The 22,158-nt window shown below is 33.8% G+C and overlaps 2 protein-coding genes across 3 annotated transcripts in view; one reads left to right on the top strand and one right to left on the bottom strand.

Moving 5' to 3' along the window:
• Positions 1-22,158, bottom strand: part of LOC100883712 (neural cell adhesion molecule 2) — a 250,926-nt gene that overhangs the window by 60,443 nt on the left and 168,325 nt on the right. The window lies entirely within an intron of this gene.
• LOC143265278 (uncharacterized) lies at positions 4,668-10,367 on the top strand. Its single transcript, XM_076536515.1, has 3 exons — positions 4,668-4,807; positions 4,876-5,121; positions 10,094-10,367. Exons 2-3 carry the CDS (start codon positions 5,085-5,087, stop codon positions 10,363-10,365), a joined length of 309 nt encoding a protein of 102 aa, XP_076392630.1. The 5' UTR covers positions 4,668-4,807; positions 4,876-5,084; the 3' UTR covers positions 10,366-10,367.

The raw sequence follows: 22,158 nt of genomic DNA, 5'->3' as shown, positions 1-22,158 counted from the left end.
GGTGGAAAGTAGAAGGACCACCGCGCTTGACAAGGTAGGAGTTACCTCCTTACTCCTTTATTTTTCATTTCTTTTGCGCGTGGGCGAGGCAAATATAATTTCAATTTGGAAATATAAGAATTGAGAAATATTGAAATTTAAAAATATAAAAATTTATTAATTTTACAGCTTCCAAGTTTTTAAACATAAAAATTTAGGAAATTAGAATACTGATGATTTAGAATTATTAGAAGCTTAGTAATATAGTTGATAAATTCAATGTTTCCGTTTGATTACTGTCTACGATTACTGTCTACCTATGTTGCTTGTTAAAGCATGCTAACTATGTATACTGTACATATTTTCAACAAGAATAGTTCTACTTTTCTACTTAAAAATGATAAAATGATGTACACGTATAGACGTAAATTAAAAATGAAATAAGACAAAAAAGTTCAGACATAAATTATAATTTTATAAATGAATAAATCATTTTGATCTGTATAGGTGCAAAAGCGAAAAAAGGGGATTAATTAATCTTTTCTTCTCTTTACACAAAAAGCTACAGTTGATATGTATAATTCAATTTCAAACATGAAATCACAAAATAACAGAAGTACTAAAGATAATAGCGACAAACGCAATACAGATAATGAAATATTTTTTATTATAAGATTTCATTCGTTACTGATATTGAAAGCAATATAGTTACTTTACAAAAATGTTACAGGCATTTAAAAACAGAAAATGAGTTCTCAGGAATGGGTTCAAATATTTGTAAAAAAAACTGGAAAAATAAGGCAGAATTTCATTTGGTTCCAACCAAGCTCAACGTTTTCTAAATATAAGCTGAAACGAATATCATGAATTTACTTTAAAAAGCCATTAATGTAATGCTGTTTCGAGTATTTAGATTCTGAGAGCGAGTATGGAATGTACGAATATTATCAGCAGTTAATTTCTGTGCTTAAAGTAACTCTACACATAAATTTAAAAGCAAAAAATCGTCATGCGATAAATATACACGCAGGACCTATACATTTAGAATAATTATACTATACGAAAAATATGTATAAATGCTAGTGGAAGGTATACCAAACCTTATTTATTAACATAGATACATACATAATGTATGTGTGTGCCGGTAATATGAATACTTATTTAAGCTCACTTAAATTAGAGCCATTTTTAGAGAATTCACCGAGTACGACGTCACTTAAATTAAAATCAAGGTTTTTTGTCAAACACTATTAGTTGCATGAAATATAGAATATGTTATACACACTTTATAATATACATATCTGTCTTCTATTCTGGAAGTAAGATTTATATGGTACTATATTACTTATAGTCATATATTTTAAATTAACAATACAGTTACTCGATTTAATATTCGGACACTATGGTATTTGCGAAATTAAAAATTCCTGTACTTATTTGCAATGTGATTATCGAATTTTCTGGTCCGTAATGAGTTAAAGCGCATATTCTAGTTTACAAATATGTAAAATTAAATACTTTATTTTTTATTGTTTTCGGCATAATAAATCATAAACGAAATTAGACCCGATATTGGTGTCGAAAAAATATTTGGACACTTAATATCACATAAAGTTTTTTTTTATTTAGAGTATATGTAACAACAAAATTATAATTTTAATATTAATTTAATATTTTGTGGGATATCGCTTTTGTCTGATGACGTGTTGCAGACATGGTGGCATGTTTGAAATTATTTTATTTAAATAATTTTTAGTAATGCGTTTCCACTCTTCCGTCAGACGTATTTTTAATTCGCCTTTTGTTTTTATAGGGGTGGTCCTAATATTACGATCCAATAAGTCCCATAGATTTTCAATTGGACTTAAATCCGGTAATTGTGGTGGAGGATGGAGCACTTTCGGACAAGCATATAATAAATATTCCTGAACTATTCTCGATTTCTGTTTCGGATCGTTATCCTAGTAGAACTTAAAACTGTCGCGTATACCCATATTCGTTGCACTTTTTAATAAATTTTGCTTAAATATGTCTAAATATTTGTTCTTGTCCATAATACCTTCAATAAAAACCAGCTCCCCTACTCCAGCAGTAGAAAACAGCCCCATACCATCAAGCCTCCCCCATCGAGTTTCATCGTCGGTCGCATGTTACTTATTTTGAATTGTTCATTTGGTTTACGCCACACTAATTTTCGTCTGTTACACCCAGTAACATGAAATTGACATTCATCCGCAAAAATCACATCATTCCACTATGATTGTGTTTTAGAAATAAATTCTTTAGCGAACGTTCCACGTTTCTTTCGATTGATCTTGTTTATGTATGGCTTTTTACGAGCCGCTCAACCATTATAGCCATCTTTTAAATGTATTATGGACCGTTTATTTTGTAAGTGAGACAAATCCTTTTCCGTTTATTATTGCGACATATTTAAAGGTTGGCATTTCAATAAATTTAAAAATATTAATAAGCACTAAGAGACAAATTTTATGTATGTTGAAATATTAAATAATATTTATTACTTAATAGTGATTAAAACACTGAATTAAAAAATAATGGTTTTATTATACCCAAATAGACTTGCCTTATTTATATATTGCCATATTTTAGAAGTACATTATTTCTTTATATAAGTTATGGTACAGTACAGTAAATACTCCATCTAATCGAATCTTTCAGGTTTGAACTTTTACTTATATCATGTAGTTCTTCCATTGCTTGATGTTTTGAAGTGTACAGAAGAGGACAGTAAGAAGACTAACAAATAACTGCACATGAACAAACAGTAACATATCGACGCGATGGAAGAATCTTAACATAAGACGTTTTCATTTTTTATCTTTTTATTATGAAACTTTTACCAAGATATTTGTAATATTTTCCTGATAAAAATTACGTCCAGCACGAGGTGATTTAGAATGTATTTACTTGCAATTTCAACCATTTCTCCTTATATCGAAGGTTTTATTCTCGTATGGTCTTGGAATTCGCGTTTTACAGGAAGGGTTAATCGAGTCCTTGATGACCAGCGTACTCAACAGTAAGTTAATTTCGTGAGGACTAGTTTTAAATGGTAGTGATTGATGTAAATAATATTGCAAACTTAATACTTATTTATCAGAATTAAATTTTGTATTGCTGGTTAATGCAAGATTAATCAGCAATGCATACATGATTTTTTTACAAAAAAAGGAAAATTTTGTTCATCAGTAGGAATATAAGAAGGAATTTTGCAAAATGAGAGATATTTGAGACCGTGATTGGATTAGGAGTTCTGAAAATTGCCAAAGGTAGAAGGAAGTGGAGGTAGAAGTTTTCAAAATTTTTATGGTAGATTTGCAACGGGCTGCGGTCTCGACTTACGAGCGATAGATTAGATCGTGGTTTATGGCAGATTGTAGTAATAAGTTCCGTGGCCCGATTGCTTTTTGACCCTGAGGATTTACGAGCCCATAGCTACCGTGTTGTACGATGCTCTATGAAATCGTACAATTCTGATGAGTTATAACAAGAAAATATGTCCCCAATTGTATGATATTTGATCTCATGTTAATGAGGAAATTGTCACTAATATTTTGGTATAGTTGTATAATAAAAGAACTAAAAATAAGAAGCAACACATTAGTATTGTAAACAATACAACAGGCTTTTGGTCTTCGTCAACTGCTACAATTTTAAAAGATTATTTCCAATTAACCCCTTGCACTATAATTCATTTGTCAAATGCGTCAGTCAGAACTTACTAATCACAGCTACAACACTAAACCAGACAAAGAAAATTCAAATGTTATGTCAATTTATTAGACGTGAACTCCAAACTGAAGCGTATTTAAAATTCGAATAAAGTTGGTCACAGCTGAAGGACGCGTGCGTCATAAGTCAGACTTATCAAAGCAGTGTAAGGGGTTAAAGCAGTAATTGTCTACATTATATCGTATTTCATCTTCTTTTTAATCAGATAGACGTAAAAGGTCTATTGCTAAAAGTTTCATAACAAAAAAGACAAAAGTAAAGAAGTTTTATCTTTGCATTGGTATTGTCTCAGGTATACACGAATGTACATATGTATGTATGTACATACATTCGATCATATTACATTTCTCAGCGAGCAAAATCCCTGGTGTTGATAAAGCTAATAGTGTGCGTAATATAAATATTTTATTAAGTTAGCAAAAAAACTATTTATTAAACATTCAAATAACGTTCGTTTAATTCACAACATATACCATTAAACTAATTAAAGTAATGTCTTTGGGACATTTTGAATAAGAAATCTTTCGAGTACAATTGGCCATTCATTGCAAAATTTATAGCAAAAACTTTACGTCACTGTTGTAAAATGAGAGGCTCGCTCGGTCCAATAAAACGCTTAATCAAAGATACAACATTCGAAGCTACAACACAAATAGAGTAAGTACTATTTGTACGGTGGAAAACTAAACAGGACAAAAACAGTTAGATGCATCAGCCCGATAACGAGCAGTTATCACGGTGTCATGTACTCGCGAGAATTCTCGTAAACACGTCCGCGGTTGGAGCAGAACTATCGTGAAACTGAGAACGACGCGTTCATTCTAGCGATTGTATCGTTTGCCAGTCTAAACCTGCGACGACATGACGCCGCTTTTCTCTGAGACTTTGTTGTGTAAACAGCGTCATCCGTGCAAACGTAGTAACGACCCTTCCTCGACGACACCCTGAAAAACAACGTTGGTCCTCCGCAAAACCGTCGCCTCGACAAACACACGTTGCAGTGGAAAATCGTGCACCACCGACCGACAGTCAGTGGAAGTAGCAAAGACAAACAAGGGGTAGTTGCAAGCAGGTACGATAGGGTGAGACTTTTGTTTTATGCGTATACTCAAGGTTTGATCAAATGTTCCAATTGTACAGGGAAACGAACTTCTATGTAAACGAGGAGGGGAATCAAACGGAATAAGTAGTCTGGACACTTCAATCGTATCGAAGTTATCCCCTTTCTATCTTTACAGAAATATTTGGTTTATTCGGAAAGTTTAACAAGATGTAATATCGAAGTGAAGTGAAAAAAACAAAGCGAATGGTGAAAATCAAAAAGTGTTCAATGGATTATAATTATAAAGATGAACAAAATCGACAAACGAAAAGTCTTGAACGTAGGTAGGAAATGAACATACAGCGAATCGTGCAGCCCTTCACCTTTTAAATACATTTAAATTATAAAATATGCTATATGTATAATACGCATTATTCAAAGTTGTTCAGTAAACTTAATGATTTCAACGTAGTAAAATGCGATGTTTCTTGGTATTTCAGTAACTCCTTAAGTTGATACTACAGAATGCAAACTTGGGTGCAACGTAAATTTCATGAAGACAAGATCAAGATTAAGGGAATGTGCGTTGTATTACTTTTCATCAATTTTGCGAGATTGAGTACGTAAAGTCCAAAATGGCGAAGTTTCTAAATTTGAAAATTTGAAACTTGATTAAATTAAAAATTCCCACATTCCTAAATTCCACATTCGGAAGTTTGTGAATTAGTGAAATCTGTAATATCAAACTTGTCCCATTAAAAATCTGCTAATTTAAGAGTTTGCATTAAAAATTTGAAATCTTTTAGCTTTCAAATTTCTACAATTTTTAAATTTTAAGAGTACAGAACTTTCAAACTTTTATATTTGTAAATTTTGGAATATCCAAATTTCAAGAATTTATAATTGGCTAATCCCGAAAATACAGAATTTGCATATTTTGTAATTTCATAATATTAAATTAATCGCCGGGAAATTAATCAAAATTAACATTTTCAGATGTAATAACTCCGAAATTCTTCAACTTATAATATATGTCTAACAAGGGAACATAACCAATCCAGACACGCCGATTTTGATGAAACTTATGTGAGATATAGTTCTCAAAAAAATATTTGACACGTATTTTTGTTGGGGTGAAAATAGCCCCCAAAGTTAAGGTCTGAAATCATATTTTTGGGAATATCTCTGGAATTAAAGAAGATAATAGGATGATTTCTTTTATAAAATATTCGTCTTTAAATAGAGAATTTTTGTGCGTAAAAAATTTTAATAAACTTTATTTGTTTAAATAATATTTTGAAAATTTATCATTTTTGTTTAAATTTTTGCATTAAATGTTGATCTATTTTCTTGTAATTTTGTGTGTGTAAACTATGGACAAAAATAGAGGATACGTGTTTTTGGAATTTGTTGTTTGTAGCAATGTTTATTAGATATATAATTTAAAATCACCTTCTGTGAAGAGAGGCAATCAGCATTTTTAATAAAAATATTATTATTTTTACAATCTTTTGCAATATTTTGCCGTTAATTGATTTCTCAATAATTATTGTAAGCGTAGCAGGTATGAGCGTGACGCGGTTATAATTACCGCTGCACAGTGGCGAAAAACGACGAAAACGTGAACAAAAATCAAAAAATGAAAATCGCAATTCTTGAAATCTGTCTACTGGAACTAATTTATAAGGAATCTGTGCATAATATTCTCGCACTTTAAATAATTTTATTATTACCATTTCGAAGATATGAGTCTCCAAAGTTGAACATTTTTTAAAGTCAATTTTTCCGGGCAAAGTTTAACATAATGTTGTTCATTATTTTTTAAATATTATGTTCATCCAGTATTATTAGCTTTGTATATGATGCTTCAGTATTATAATTATGTAAGTTGCACAACAAAATGTTTATTTTTAACACTGATATGGAAAGAGATATAAACCATAGACATATTCAATGTTTAGGGCAGGTAAAAGTTGTGATTTTCACCACGGTTCACTTATCAAATAAGTTTAAATGAAAGCTGGAAGCTTTCTGAATAAGAATCTGTAACGATATCTTGCGGTAATTTGCGATTTTCTGAGTTATTCACATTTTTGTTCACATGCACGCCTTAGTATCATATGCGACAACAGCGGTTTCGGATGTTTTTCAAATATGTCGTTGCTGACCTTTGCAAAAGGTCTTGTTTTGTAGATAAGATTTCAATATCCACATCCACATATATATTACATATTAGATATTTAAAGTTTATTCAACAATTTAAAAAATAAAAATTTATTTATAATTTCTGATATTAAAAAATGAATTTGTTAATGAAAAAAATATGATTATAATAGTTCAAACATTCAAGATTAAAATACAAAAAGATTTAATTAATTTCGATAAATAGTTTCCGAGATAAAAATTCATACGTACTAGTTAACTAACCGTATTAGTTAACTAGCAAATCAAAATTCGATTTTCGACACAAAAAATTAATTTGTAATACTAATATAATCATCTTATCAAAAAACATTTGAATAATTTATCTCAGAATCGAAGATATTAGTTTTGTCCACGTTTTCGCCGTTTTTCACCACTGTGTGTCGCAAGGAATATAGGCTTTGTATCGTCGAAATCTTTCCAACATGGAGAAATTTCGTGTTTCAAGGAATAGATGAATTCGATTGAGGAAGAGGGTAAATAATAATTGTTTAGTCGTATTTGAGCCTTAAAAATCATGATCGTTTATTGGCTCTAGCGATTCGAATTAGGGGAAAAAGCCTTGCGGCATAAAAAACCCCTTACAAAATTATGTATTCGTTAATGATTCTACGGTAAAAATGTGTACGAGTATGTGTACGTTGTGTTGATTGCGTATTGATTGAGGAGAACAAGGTCTCGCTCAATATTGTTCGATTGCGTGATAATTCACATTGCGTGAGATTTTTCACGATGATCGATTCGAAGAGTGTAGGACTCACTCGAATCATGTATGATTTAACCACCCTACCGTGGCCTGTTCGAGGAGTGTAGGACTCACCCGAACAGTGTGTAATGTACGATTTAACCACCCTACCGTGGCCCATTCGAGGAGTGTAGGACTCCCCGAACAGTGTGCGATGTATGATTTAACCACCCTACCGTGGCCCATTCGAGGAGTGCAGGATCTCGCTCGAATGGTGTTGTGAATGATTTCCGAACCACCCTGCATTGGTTATGCTACGTTGCGTTATGCGGAACTTTCGAACTCACGATTGACTTTTTCGACTCTCGATCCGAACCGTGCAAGCTTCAACGTTCGACTGCCTTTTCGTTGTACGAAGAATCGCCTAAATACCCTCGTGTTTCCGAAGGTAACGGTTAGGAAAAATTCTATGCTTTCGTTCGTTAAAATTGTTTAAAAAGAGAGGTACAGCTGTTAGCTGATTTATGACACGCACGTGTTTACAGTAAGACTAGTCCGAACAGGATTTGAGAGACAAAAGGGTCCTCGGTGACCTGTATTTCGAGGTATGAACGGTTCACGGCGGTCCGCACGCCGAACCACTTGAACCTTGTTGTAAATTCCTTAAAATCGCGACAAAGGCTTCAGTTCGCGGCCGAACAGGCTTTTATGCCCAATAGTGCTGTTATACTTTTACAGGCGTAAAGTCTTCGATTTAAACAAAAATTATAAATTTTCAAAATATTATTTAAACAAACAAAGTTTATTAAATTTTTTTTACGCGCAAAAATTCCCTATTTAAAGATCAACAGTTTACAAAAGAAAGCATCCAATTACCTCCTTTAATTCCGGAGATATTCCCAAAAATATGATTTCAGCCCTTAACTTTGGGGGCTATTTTCACCTCTTTAATATGCACGATTGCCGAGAAAACAAAATACGTGTTAAATATTTTTTTGAGAACTATATCTCACATAAGTTTCATCAACATCGGCGTGTCTGGGTTGGATACGTTCCTTTGTAAGCGTCTGAATGTGTAAATGTCTAAATATCTAAATGTCTAAACATCTAAATGTCTAAATGTCTAAACATCTAAATGTCTAAATGCCCAAATGTCTAAATGTTTAAATGTTTAAATGTTTAAATGTTTAAATGTTTAACTGTTTAAATGTTTAAATGTTTAAATGTTTAAATGTTTAAATGTTTAAATGTTTAAATGCCCAAATGTCTAAATATCTAAATCTCTAAATTTCTAATTTTCTAAATCTCTAAATCTCTAAACCTTTAAAATTCTAATTTCAAAATTTTTTTAGTTTTTCAACTATTTCATATAAAACTTTTTAAATTAAAAGAATTAATTTGTTAGTAACAACTTAAACGTTTCAAATAACAAATTTAGAAATCTTGAAAGTTCGAAAACTTTTAAATTTGGAAACTTGAAAATTTCTCATAAAAAATTGTCAAAGATATTTGTATGACAAATGTAATGACGATTTATTTGTTTTTATAACAGTGATATATGTATATAAATTTCGCTTTCAGGTCCAAGTAATTATAATCAACCCATAATTGGCACGACAAGCGTTAAATACACAGCTCACCTTTAAAGTTTTCAGAAAAACGTCAAGTCATAAATTATGTACATTTCATTGGTTGATTCTGGTTCATGTCGTTATATTTTCTCCTGAATAATTCATAATTAGCCTCTAGATCTTTCTGTGCAATAAATGTGCAAAAATATGCAAATTTGTACAGAAAACACGTAAAATGTTTTCATACACTGAACTAATGAACTAATTTATATATTATATTATAATGATGTGAAACGATATGAGAACGCAATATTCATTGAAAATAGAAAATTTTGCTTGGAATAATATTAAACTCTTAAATTTGTGCATTTGCAAACTATTAGCGTTAAAAATATTTTAATTGTTTAATTTATAAAATCTGTTAATGTCGCTATTTTTTTAATTTATAAATTTCTAAGATTTTTAATTTTAAAGTCTTCAATCATAAGATTTGTGAACAACTAAAGTTATAGACTTATAAATGTATAAATTTGTAAATTTTCGATTTTTATACATCTACATTTTTCTACAGTTTCTACATCTCTAAAATCTCTTTTTATAGTAACTTGTTGCTAAAGTTCAGAATTGAAAAATTTATCAGTTTGAAAATCAGAGGTTTCTGTAGTTTTTAATTTTCAATTTTCAAAATTTATAGATTTCGAAATTTTTAAATTTGATATTACTGTGTCGTAATAGAAAGCAAGGGCAACCGAACTTTGTTGGGAGTAGATTTCATCGATAATGCAGGGATCGTTTTGAACATTCCTCAACGAAGTTGGAACTTTGTCGACACACCAGAAACCTGTTTTGAATTTGCAGAAGAGCCCAAAATTGGTGAAGCAACTTCCGATGTGGGGGAGAAGAAGACAGAAGAAGAGGTAAATGCAATAGATTGGGAGGAAATAAAAGAACTAGCAAAACCATCACCACCGTTGCTAAACCCAATCCGAGACCCCACCACCTTGGAGTCGTACTTGGAGAATACTTCAGAGGAGCTGGTGCAGATCTTCACAAAAGAAGCCCCAACCGGATGGCCTGGCTTCGATGAGTTGTTCGATAAGTGTCTTCGATCATTCGAAAAATTAGAATGACTAGAGATCAACTCAGTCGAAGTAGATGAAATAAGAGAAGGAGCTACGAATACCACCATCGAAGGGAAGAATCAACTAAGAGATCTGTTAAAACAAAATGCAGATTTATTCCATACGACAGGATCACCCGCGGCAGAAGCGGTCCATCGCATAGAGACTGAAGACCACGCGCCAATCGCGATACCCCTTTATCGCATTCCACCTGCGAAACGCGACCAGTTCCAGAAAGAAGTGCAGAAGATGCTGGAGGGCAATGTCATAGAAGAGTGCGAATCACCCTGGGCTGCTCCTGTTGTTTTGGTACCGAAAAAGGATTGCACCTTACGAGTTTGCGTCGATTACCGTAAACATAACGCTGTCACTCTTACCGATTCATACCCTATGCCTCGAATCGACGATTTGCTCCATTCAGCAAAGAACCTGGCTATATGTCATTATTGGACCTGCAGTCTGGTTATTGGCAGATTGGCGAAAGAGAAGAGGGACCGAGACAAGACCGCTTTTACGACACTGTTTGGAATTTTCCGTTTCAAACGGATGCTTTTTGGGCTCAAAAACGCTCCTGCGATCTTTGAACGGCTCATATGTACATCTAATGAAGGTAGGCTTGGGATCACACAATATACTCGTCTATCTATACGACTTGCTGGTACTATTATCGGATTTCATGGATCACGAAGACCTCAAGGCAGTTTTCGACCGACTAAGACATTTTGGTTTGAGGAGGAATAGACAGAAATGTCATTTTTGCTGTTCTAGAATCAAATACCTCGGACGTATTCTAACTCCTGTGGCGGACCGCCGCCGAAAATTCTCGACGCGTGCGAACGCTCACTATGCGGCACGAGCGTGAAGGAACATTCGCGAACGCTCGCTGTACGGCGCGAGCGTGGAAAAACATTCGCGAGCCCACGCGCTGGAATATTCGCGACGAGGCGCGCGCGAGAACGTTCACGAAAAACAATCAACTATATAAATCGGCCGGTTCGCGATCAATTAGTCAGTCGATGTCCAGCTCGCACGCCGAACACTCCGAAAGTCACCTTGTCAACGCGCGTTTACATATCTGTTGTACAAAGTCTAATTTTATAGTGCAATAGTTTATCGCCCCTAGTTCTTAGTTTATTACTATTACTTTAGTCTGTAAATAGTTAAATGTTTATTTTAATAAAGTAGTTAAGTTATTTAATCCGTGTATTCGAACCACGCAACCACTTCACGCCTGAAGGCATTCTCCCTGATCCTGAGAAGGTGAAAGCGATTCGGGACCTGCAAGCTCCGAAGAACCTGAAACAGCTGATCTCCTTCTTGCAAACCTGTTCCTGGTATAGACGATTCGTGCCAAACTTTACTGCCGTTGCTCAACCCTTGACAAGTTAACGAAGAAGAAAGCAACTTGGGAGTGAGCTTCTAATCAACAAGAGGCATTCGACAGCTTAAAAGAAGCACTCATAACACCGCCAATTCTGCAGTGCTCCGATGAGACGCAACCTTACATCATTCGAAGAGACGCAAGCAGTTACGCTATAGGGGTAGTGTTGCTGTAAAGAGAAAAGGAAACGGGACACCCAATCGAATATGCCAGTAGATTATTGACATCTGCGGAAAGAAATTATTCCACCACAGAACGAAAGGCATTTGCAGTTGTGTGGGCTGTAGACAAGTTCCGAGGATACATCGAAGGAGCTGATGCAACGATTGCTACAGACCACCAACCGTCGAAATGGCTCATGAGTCTGAAGTCTTCAAGCGGACGATTGGCTCGATGGGCTCTCCTCCTGCAGCCATATTATCCGAAAATTCAGTACATTTCTGGAAGAAGCAATGTCGTTACTGATATGCTGGCCCTGAGGCCAATCCTGTAGAACGCAAAAATCGTGACTTGAAGGCGCAACTGGCTATCTACGTGGGAACAGATCATATAACCTGGGACCAAAAACTACCAACAATCAGGTTCGCTATGAACACCGTCAGATGTGGGACCGCTGGCTACACAGCGGTGTATCCTACCTACGGGAGAGAATTGAGAACTCTAGACAATGCCAACCGAGACCTGAGAGCAGTAATACAATTAGAAAATTTCCTACCGGAAATTATACCGAAGCTCTTAGCACTTGCTGACACAATGAAGACAGCGAGAGAAAATAAGAGCAACAACAGGACGAGCGGAAGGCTTATGCAGATCGACATCGACGACCTAATCCAGGCTTTCAGAAAGACGACATAGTATGGGTCAACACCTATACCCTGAGCAGAGGAAAGCAGCAATACACCTCAAAACTGGCACCCAGAAGAGACGGCCCATATATCATCAAAAGACAAGTTGGGCCCAATAGCTACGAAGTACAGACACGGGACCCGGAGCCTGTCTGCCTTGGGGTATACCATACATCTTCTCTAACACCTTATGTCGGCAGGGCAGGAAACCCACCAGCTCCAGTGGTGCCGATCCGCCGGTGTGGCCGACCACGCAAAGACCGCCCTGATGACCACCCCGAGAGCCGGAAGAAGCGACAATGGTGAGACTAGACCCTGATGCAGCAGATCAGACAGGCGGTCGAGACCAAGGAGATGCTGGACTACTCGTCGGGACGACGTCGTGTCCAAAGGGGGAGGATGTAACAACACTGATCGTTCCCGACGACCTGGAACAATCTAGAAGACCGGCTCACGAAACGGAGCAGCTCGCGTCGAGAATCGAATCGAATATTCGCGAACGCCGATAGCGAGCTCGTGACTCGCTGACCGCGGAACGTTCGTGAAGCAACGCGACGTTGTTGATTGTCCGCAGGCCTTAGGAACGCGGCAATTATAAATATCGGTATCGGAGCCGCGATCGCAGTAGATTCCTGTTGAGCTCTTTTGGGAGAGAACGAGGTAATTACCACGGTCGCCTTTTAGAGTCACGAGAGGATACGGGGGCTCTAACTTGGCCGCCCTGTGATGGAGAGAACGGCAGAATCTTATCGCCGGTCACCTACCAGATAATGGACGGTAGAACCATCCGGACGCCCGAGGAAGCCCAGAGAGCATTTTCTGCTCTTCTTCTGGGATGGAGAGAACAGCTGGAACTCGCCGTCGATCGCCCAGTTTATAGTATTTCGGAAAAGAACGGCTGGTACTCGCCGCCGGTCGCCTGTTAGACTTTTGGTCGTAGGAGAGAACGGCTGGAACTTGCCGCCGGTCGGCTACTAATGAGGAGAGTACGGGAATTCTATTCTGGCCGTCCTCGGAATGGAGAGAACGGCTGGATTATCCGCTAGTCGCCTTACAGGGAATGGACGGAAGAATTTCCCGGACGCCTCTAGTATAAATTTTCAAAATTATTGTAAAGTCCAAAAGCTATATTTCCGTTCAATCCATTTTCCTATGTTTGAAAATTATATAACTTGTACTTTATAAATTGCCAGATTTGTTTATTAAGTTTATAAATTTCTATGTTTTGAAATTTGAAAGTTTAATTTGCACATCAGTATTTGTTTAGAATGTAAGAAATAGCCGTTTACTTTTCAAAATTGCTCGTGTTCGAACCTCCGTACCCGTTCCCCCCCTTGCCGAACATCTAACAATATAAATACGGCCCAGCCGACTGTATCGTATTAACCGCATTACCGTATTACCTGTCGCATTAACTGTCTCTATCAACACCTGAAAAACCGCTAATCTCGCCGTTAAAGTTTCTTTTAATAATCCGCGTCCAAGTTATTTTATTGTTCTTTTTTTGTTGTCTGTTGCTGTGTCTAATAAACTTAAGTTTTTGTGAACGTTACAATCGCGTTGCATCATTTGCGTCCAAGTGCACCAATCCAATTCCGATTCAACCAGCGTCCGAAACAGTATTCATGAATTACTTATTCACCATTATTCTGTTATTTTATTGTTCATCATTGTTATGTAGTATTCACAATACACGCATACTAAACAGTACTTATTGCAATCACTCTAACTGTACTGTAATTTGCGTAAAATAAGTTATGCAAAATTTTTCACATTTAATAGTTATATTACGGTTTCCTATTTCCATTGAATAGTACTTGAATATATTCACTTGTCACTTAAATTACGTTAGTTGCGTTGATCAAATTGAATCATGAAAATTTCAAACACAATCTGCAGCATCTAATATTCAGTTAGCAAATTGAGGTCACGAAAACATGGTTTAATTTAGAATACATGTTATTGTTATCGACACAACATGTTATGATATGATAATTTACGGATACAAGAGAATAATTTGACAAGTGTGCGACTCTATACAAACAAATACATATGAACGATGAATGACATATCCAATATGTTCTTGCTTATATTTCTGTTTAGATTGCATAACTTTTCTCAAGTTCTATTAAAAATATACATTTGCATAAACATCTAGTGCCTTTTATAAGAAGTCAGGTATCGTATATTGCTATCAATTCATTATTTTTTTCCAATCAATATACGATAATTGCACCTATTATAGGAACACTTGATTATGAATATTGAAAATACATTTTAATTAATAAATATTTACACGTTATTAGTTAACTATGCAAAAGTTTATGCTTCTCGAAGTTGTTGTAAAAAATGTGAAAAATGCAAACACGGTGAGATGAATGAACGGTACCTAATGTGGCATATCTAAGAAACGCATATCTAATAAATAAATCGCAAAATACTTTTTTGTTACAATGGAAAATGAATTTCTTTCCATGAAATTGACGAATAAACAAATATCTTACATTTTCCGAAATTTATATTATATTATATTAATTCCCTTCATCTACACATCGAGTATGTGAATGACGCACCTGACGCACTACATCGGTTATGATATTGAAACTTTTCACCATTAGTGCCGCTTTTATAATTATCACCACAAGATAAGCATTCTGTATCGCCATCATCATTAACAGTATCTTTAACATCATCTGGTGATTCTTGATGCATCACTTTGAAGTCTACCAGTCTATCATATGAATCTTCATTTTCCAGTACTAATTCTATTATTACAACTTTTCTTTTCCTTATTGATTTAATGTAACCTTTCTTCAGACGATGGTAATAATGAATTCAGAACATAAGCTAAATCTGATTCAACTTCCACCCATGATATGTGCAATAACCACATTTATAATAACATGCTGTAGTACAATAATGTATTCGTGATAGTAAAAATATCGAACATGCCACATAGTAATACTACATAGAATTAACACGAACGTGCACCCAACACATTGATGTTGCGGATGTGGAACATGTTCTATATTACGTACATCCAACGTGTTCCATGTTGGCTACATATGTATTTCGACAAGTAAATACGAATTATACTAAAAGAAGAAAATAAATCTAACGCTAAGTCTTTTTAGAATATTCAAAATCGAACATATTTGATGATAAATCTCGTAAAAGTAATACTTTTTTAATTTAATTTCGCTAAAAATTTTGAATATATAATTCTCTTACCAGAAATTTTATTATGCTTTGAAATACAGATCAGTTTCGCATTCAACAACGAAATACTAATTAATGTCCAAATATGAATATTTTCGTTTTTCATTTTTAATGAAATATCTTACATCGTTATCGATTTATTTTATGACATAGTTGCAGAGATATTTCAAAGATAACGATATAGATTTTGGTGTTCTATTTTTGTTTCAATTACCTGCCCACACTAAAAAACGTTATGTACTTCAAATTTTGATTAACATTCTCAAACTATGATCATTACATGGCAGGTAACATTTTGTACTCCGTTGACAATTACAAACTACACAAAAGCAAAGTCATTTTCACGTGTACTCGTAAAAGCTTTCCATTGTGCACAAAAGGCAAAACGGGTGTTAAACAAAAGAACGTATATTACACATAATAAACGACAATGGCTGTTTTACCACAATTTTATAGTCTCATATTACTTAATTTCCCTCTATTATGAACAATGAGTCTACACACTAGTATACAATGAATGTGTAAGGTGATAACATGTACGATACATAAAATCGTGTTAAAGATGCACATTCATTTGTAACGGCTTCCAAGTATAAATCAATAAAAGTAAAACTATGTTAAGAATATGTGAGAATTGGGATTCAAAATATTATGAAAATAATTAATTATTTGTTCCAATCAGGAGAAATTTTTACGATAATTTTAATAATTTTAGTATTGCAATAATTAATGCTAGTTTTATTGTTACGGGAAGACGTCATATTAGTAGACGCAGTAGTTTTGTTTTAATAAATTCGCGAAGAAATTCTTGTTTTTTCTCTCTTAAATTAATAATTATGAATTAGCTTGACACATTCGGCGCAAGTAACATGTAGTCAAGTACAAATTTGCGTTCCTTATAGAAAATATAAGTCTCTTTGAAAAGGTTAAAAATTTAATTTTGAAATTTCAGAATCTAGGAATTTTGGAATCTTGACATCTAGAGATATGAGAATCTAGCGATTTGGCAGCCCATACATTTTAAAGCCTACAAATTTATTCAAAATACGTAACAAATACAAAAACTTATAACAATTTTAAATTGTAAACGAATTACAAGCCATTCTGTATTTAAACAAAATTGCACAGCAGTTTAAATAATTTGTTTCAGCTGTAACACAGCATAAAAATTTACTATTAATTTCTCATATCTTACAACATACATGTATTCATGAATTTTCTAGCAATTTATCAACAGTTTCAGTCAAACTATACTACTACACAGCCGAAGCTTCAATCGTTTGGAACTGCTCTCAGGTTTAAAAGGAATATCGAATAATGGTAAAACCGACTCCCCGTTTCGAACCTGTAAAATTTCAGGGTGATTTCCACGAAGATATAAAAGGAGTCGATGCTTGAAAGGGACCTGTGTGGCAAAGTGCGCGAACGAATAACCGAAGCGAGCGCGAGCAGGATCTTCTCCGCGCGAGTAAAGGAAATATACGAGGGAGAGATTCCAAAGGGGAGAAATCGTCGCCCCTTCCTCTCACACCCGTTTTCTAGGTGTATGATACATTTTTCTTAACGCTACCATGTTTCGTGGTAACGCCCTGTGCATCGTTTCTCCAATTTTGCGTATGGCAGATACAATTAAATTGTAAGGTATTTATGTACCCACAATGGAAAGGAACATTAACATTATGTTGTTACTCATTTTTCTAGATTGGTGATGAGCAAATTGTTCGTATTATTTCATTCTGTGGACTAACAATACATGAGTTTGCAAACACCGAAAATGAAAAGTTCTTCAAATTTTTGAAGCGTCGAATTTTTTAATTTGCAAGTTCTGAAATTTACAAATCTCTAAACTTTCAAATTTTTAAATTTTCAAATTACTACTTCTGCAACTTCTCAACTTTTCAAACTTGTAATCCTCCAAATTCCCACAATTTCAAATTTCCAAACTCTAAAATTTCGAAGTTACTAAATTCCCAAATTTTCAAACTTACAATTCTTCAAACTCTCAAACTTCGAAATTCACAATTAACGATTAAATATTAATTATAAATTGTAAAAGACATTTAATTAAATGATTTCTCAGTGTTTAACTTAATAAGAATGAATATAAAATTAAACTTTAATTTTTATTTACAAGAATTAGAAGTAGAACTTTAGTTTTTAATTATATAATCACTAAATCAACAATTACATTTTAATACTGAATTAAAATATATTGAAACATTGAGTATAATTAAGTCACTTAATTGTTATTGACGATACCTAATTAAAATTTTCATAATCATGCTACCAAACTTGTAAAAATAATTGACTTTAGATTTTTTTATCTAAAACGTGTTCTTTATCTCTGAACTAGTTCAAAAATTTATTATCATGCTTCTAAAATAATGTACGGTGTTTTGTTGAAATAAAAATTTGCATAGATTATGATAATTGTATATATTATGTTTACTTTTCTATTACATAATTAATTATCTAAGGTTTTACAGAAACTCACTGTCTGATGATACGTACTTAATATGAAAAAAAGTGTACAAAATTTAATTTTTATGAGAGAAATCATAACTTGAAACACCGGATTTTAGCCGTAGAAACAAATGTTTCGTAAAGTGGCCAAATTTTTCATGCAATATATTGATATCCCTTAAAATAGAATGCAGTAAGTGGTTCTTAGTGGCGTCATCAAAAGAGCGTCGGTTCCTAATGGTTTAATTTACGGCTTCTCCTTATCTCTGCACCTGCTACTTTGGGCACGAACGTGTTAACTACTCAGGCTCGCAAAAATGCAAGAAAGTTTCAAGTAGAGTAAAATTTGCATTATTCCATAATGTAAAAATAAAAATTCCACTTTATTTGTACTTCGTACTGCTTGCTCGCCGTGAAACGAATCTTGGCAGGATATCGGAAAAAGTGTGGCAGTGTTTGAGTAATACGAAAATTTCTTCGAAATTCCACCGAATAACATAATCGTCCTTTTTTACATATCCTCAGCACAAGCGTACAATTATTTAGAACATTCGTACAAATTTAAAAGCTGAAAAAGAAAGTAATGATCCTGTTGCGACACACTCTTAAAATCGCATAACCATCAATTTTATCTTTATTTTTTGGAATATTCTTCAACAAACAACTATTGTCTCTTGCAACTGTTTATTACGGACAATTAGTACTTCCAAATTTTACTATTTAACATACTTTATCGAAAACTAGTAAACTTCATAGTTTTATTACTGTCGAATCGTTAGGTGACAAGCGACGACGTAGTTTTTACCTCAGGTCAAACTTCACCTCAGTATGAATATTTTGTAAAGGCGGTTCTTGTCCTCTCCTCTTAATATTTTTTTAGTCAATCCAATAGTTCATTTTAATCGAGTCGCTTGTCCACCCTGAGCAGCATGTCGACCCCACATTTCAATTTTTGGCAAAAATATTTTTCTTAGACTGTTCAGTTTCTCTCATCAGCTCTCAACGAATCAAGTGCAAAATGTTAGAGTCCACAGCTACGAAGTGTTCTTTTAAAATGCAACAACCAAATTTTCGCTTATAAATAAACTGAAACAGTTGTTAGTTCATTTTGTGTCTGAGTGGTGTCACTGATCCATATGTTAAATTAGTTCAAATCTTTATTAAGTTGAACCACGAGCACACAACAGATCCTCTAAATTCAGAGTTAATCTTGTGGCGGACGCGTTGTATTTAAAATAAATTAATTTTTTTTCACAAGAATGGGTATATATGTAACATTTTTCTTGATTAAATGAAGTATTCTGTAACCTAATTGCATAACTGATTTCCTCATGAAAAAAAATATATTCTTTTGTAATTCACATCATTCTTTCGGCTTTTATAACTTTTAAGATGTTGAAATGAATATATTCCTTATCCCCCACATTGAACATTATTTACGCCATTCTTGATATGACTATTTATTAACAGGAGTTTTAGAACGTTAGTAACAGATTAGCAAAATCATAGAATTATTGTATGAAACATACCATACTATTAGAATGCAATATAACGACATATACATATGTATACAAGACGTTAGTCTTGTCGTGAAGCCACGCACGATTTGACAGAAGAAGAGGGTTTCCGAATATGAGGGGTACAATAGATATGAGTAAAACAAATATCGAAAAAATAAGTTTTTCTGACAAAATCGAGGTTACCTAAGGTTTTATAAATAGCAACATATATATTTCTTTTGACCACATTGTAGAAGATATTCAGCCAAATTCAAATCACATATTATGTACATAATACAGTAACATCTCCCATACTGTCCCTTAGCTCGGATTTAAAATGGGACAATTCGGTATTCCAGAATCAAAATTCAAGCCTCACAAATCGCCTTTGTAGTTTACCGGACAAAGAAAAGGGCAGCGAGTAAAAGACATGGAGGGAGAACGAATCGAGGCAACCGAGGGATTTAAATTCCCGTGTAATAAATGTTATGTTACAGGCAAGTTTTAAACATTTTTATTATTAACTTTTTCCAAATGAAAATGTTTTTAAGAACATATTCTGATGACAATAAGACTAAACATGATATATTTAGACGATATTTACTTATATGTATACTGACAATGAGTCTGTAACTCATTTTATGTTATTAACCATTTTAAATTAAGTAACAAAACAGACTATTATAAAAATATACAAAATACTTCTGCACATTATGCGTTCAATGCATAACCAGTATCTGGACAATGTTAAAAACTGGTTTACGTTTTACGGACAATGTCAGAGTACAAGACTGCATCCGACAGCTGATGTGAGAGTTTAAGATTAATTTGACGGACAATACCAGGATACAAGACTACATATTACAGACAATGCGATGATTACGTTTTATAAGCAATGTGAGGGTACAAGGCTACATTTTCAGAACGATGTGGGAATCGGTATATGTTTTACGGAGAATATGGGAAACTGCGTTTAATTATTTACGTAAAATAATTTATGCAATAAATACTAAATTAGTAAATGTTGCTTACATTATGTCATGTTTGGTGTCATTTTAATAAGAACCTCGGAAATACGGTAGAAAATTTTTTTGTTAAAAAAAAATTTTTTAAAAGTTCGAATATTGCATTCTAAATTTTTAAAATATAGGCAAAGCAAGAATGAATACATTGTCATATATAGGGACTCGTCAGTCAATGAATAGACTCGTCAGTAGGGACAATGTGAAAGTACCGCGAGTAAAGACAATGTGGGAGACATTAACTGCACTAACACGTTAATATGATACGTTTGTCGCGCAAGGCGGAATGAATTTCGAACGTGAAATGAAGTTAAGCGCATTTTTCATACTTGCCTGCTTACATTCACTAAGTTCTTCAATGTCAAATATTGTTCATACTGTCCTGAAGTGCAATATAACAAAAAGCTAAATATTCCACATTTTCGCTATTATAAATCCAGGGAATTATTTAGTACAACGGATAATTCCCGATTTTAATCATTTTCACATATGTCGTCAAGGACATCTCCCTAAGTAATGTTGTAAAGATTATATGCGTCGGTTGTTGTTTACTAAAAAGTTATTTACAAAAGAGTATGAAAAAGTTTTTGTATCTCTTAAACTATTGATTTCAAGAAAAAAGTTTACAGCGTAGCATTGAGCTTTTAAAAACTGTTTAGAAATGGTTATTGTATACATTTTGTATGTAGTCCTATTATTTTAACTTTTATTACTTCTATTATTAAAGTAATTTTAAAGATTTTCCTTTTTTCCTAACTCTGCCCAATTTATTACGTTCCTATCATTGCTACTATCAGTTGTATCATGATTGTTACCAGTATTATGATCATTGCTCACATTGTACTACGATCTAAGCATATTTTCATAAGGTTAGGTCTCATTAAGCATGTTCTCTTAAGGTTAGATCGTATTAAGTTCATGAACATACGCCTAACCATTTATTATTTTTCTGATTAGGTGACATTAGGTTAAGGTGGGTTATGTTACATGAGACACATATGCACCAACACGCATACACACGCTCTCACAGTATGTAAAAATGACGTATTATTGATGTTTTCCTGGCGTATAAGTTCTAAGTAAATAACAGCCGACGCTTAAACCTTCCTAACATTATTCAGAGAGGTATCCTTGAGAACATATGTGAAAATTATTAAAATCGAGCGGTAGTCCATTACACTGGATAACTACAAAACCGAGCAACATGTCAGCAAAAATGTTATGTACTATGTATTTTGAAATTATCTCGATATTCTTTTCAATATGATAGAAAATACATGTTCTCCTTTTTGTATAATTCAAGATGTATATTTTGTGTAATCCTTTTTGTATAAACTTCGATTTTTTCATGAAAACAAACTCTTCTACAATCG

This window comes from Megachile rotundata, chromosome 10, assembly GCF_050947335.1.
Source record: "Megachile rotundata isolate GNS110a chromosome 10, iyMegRotu1, whole genome shotgun sequence".
In the NCBI taxonomy this organism is placed as follows: Eukaryota; Metazoa; Arthropoda; class Insecta; order Hymenoptera; family Megachilidae; genus Megachile; species Megachile rotundata.
Note: the sequence above shows the minus strand (reverse complement) of the source record. Positions and strands in the feature narration are given on the sequence as shown.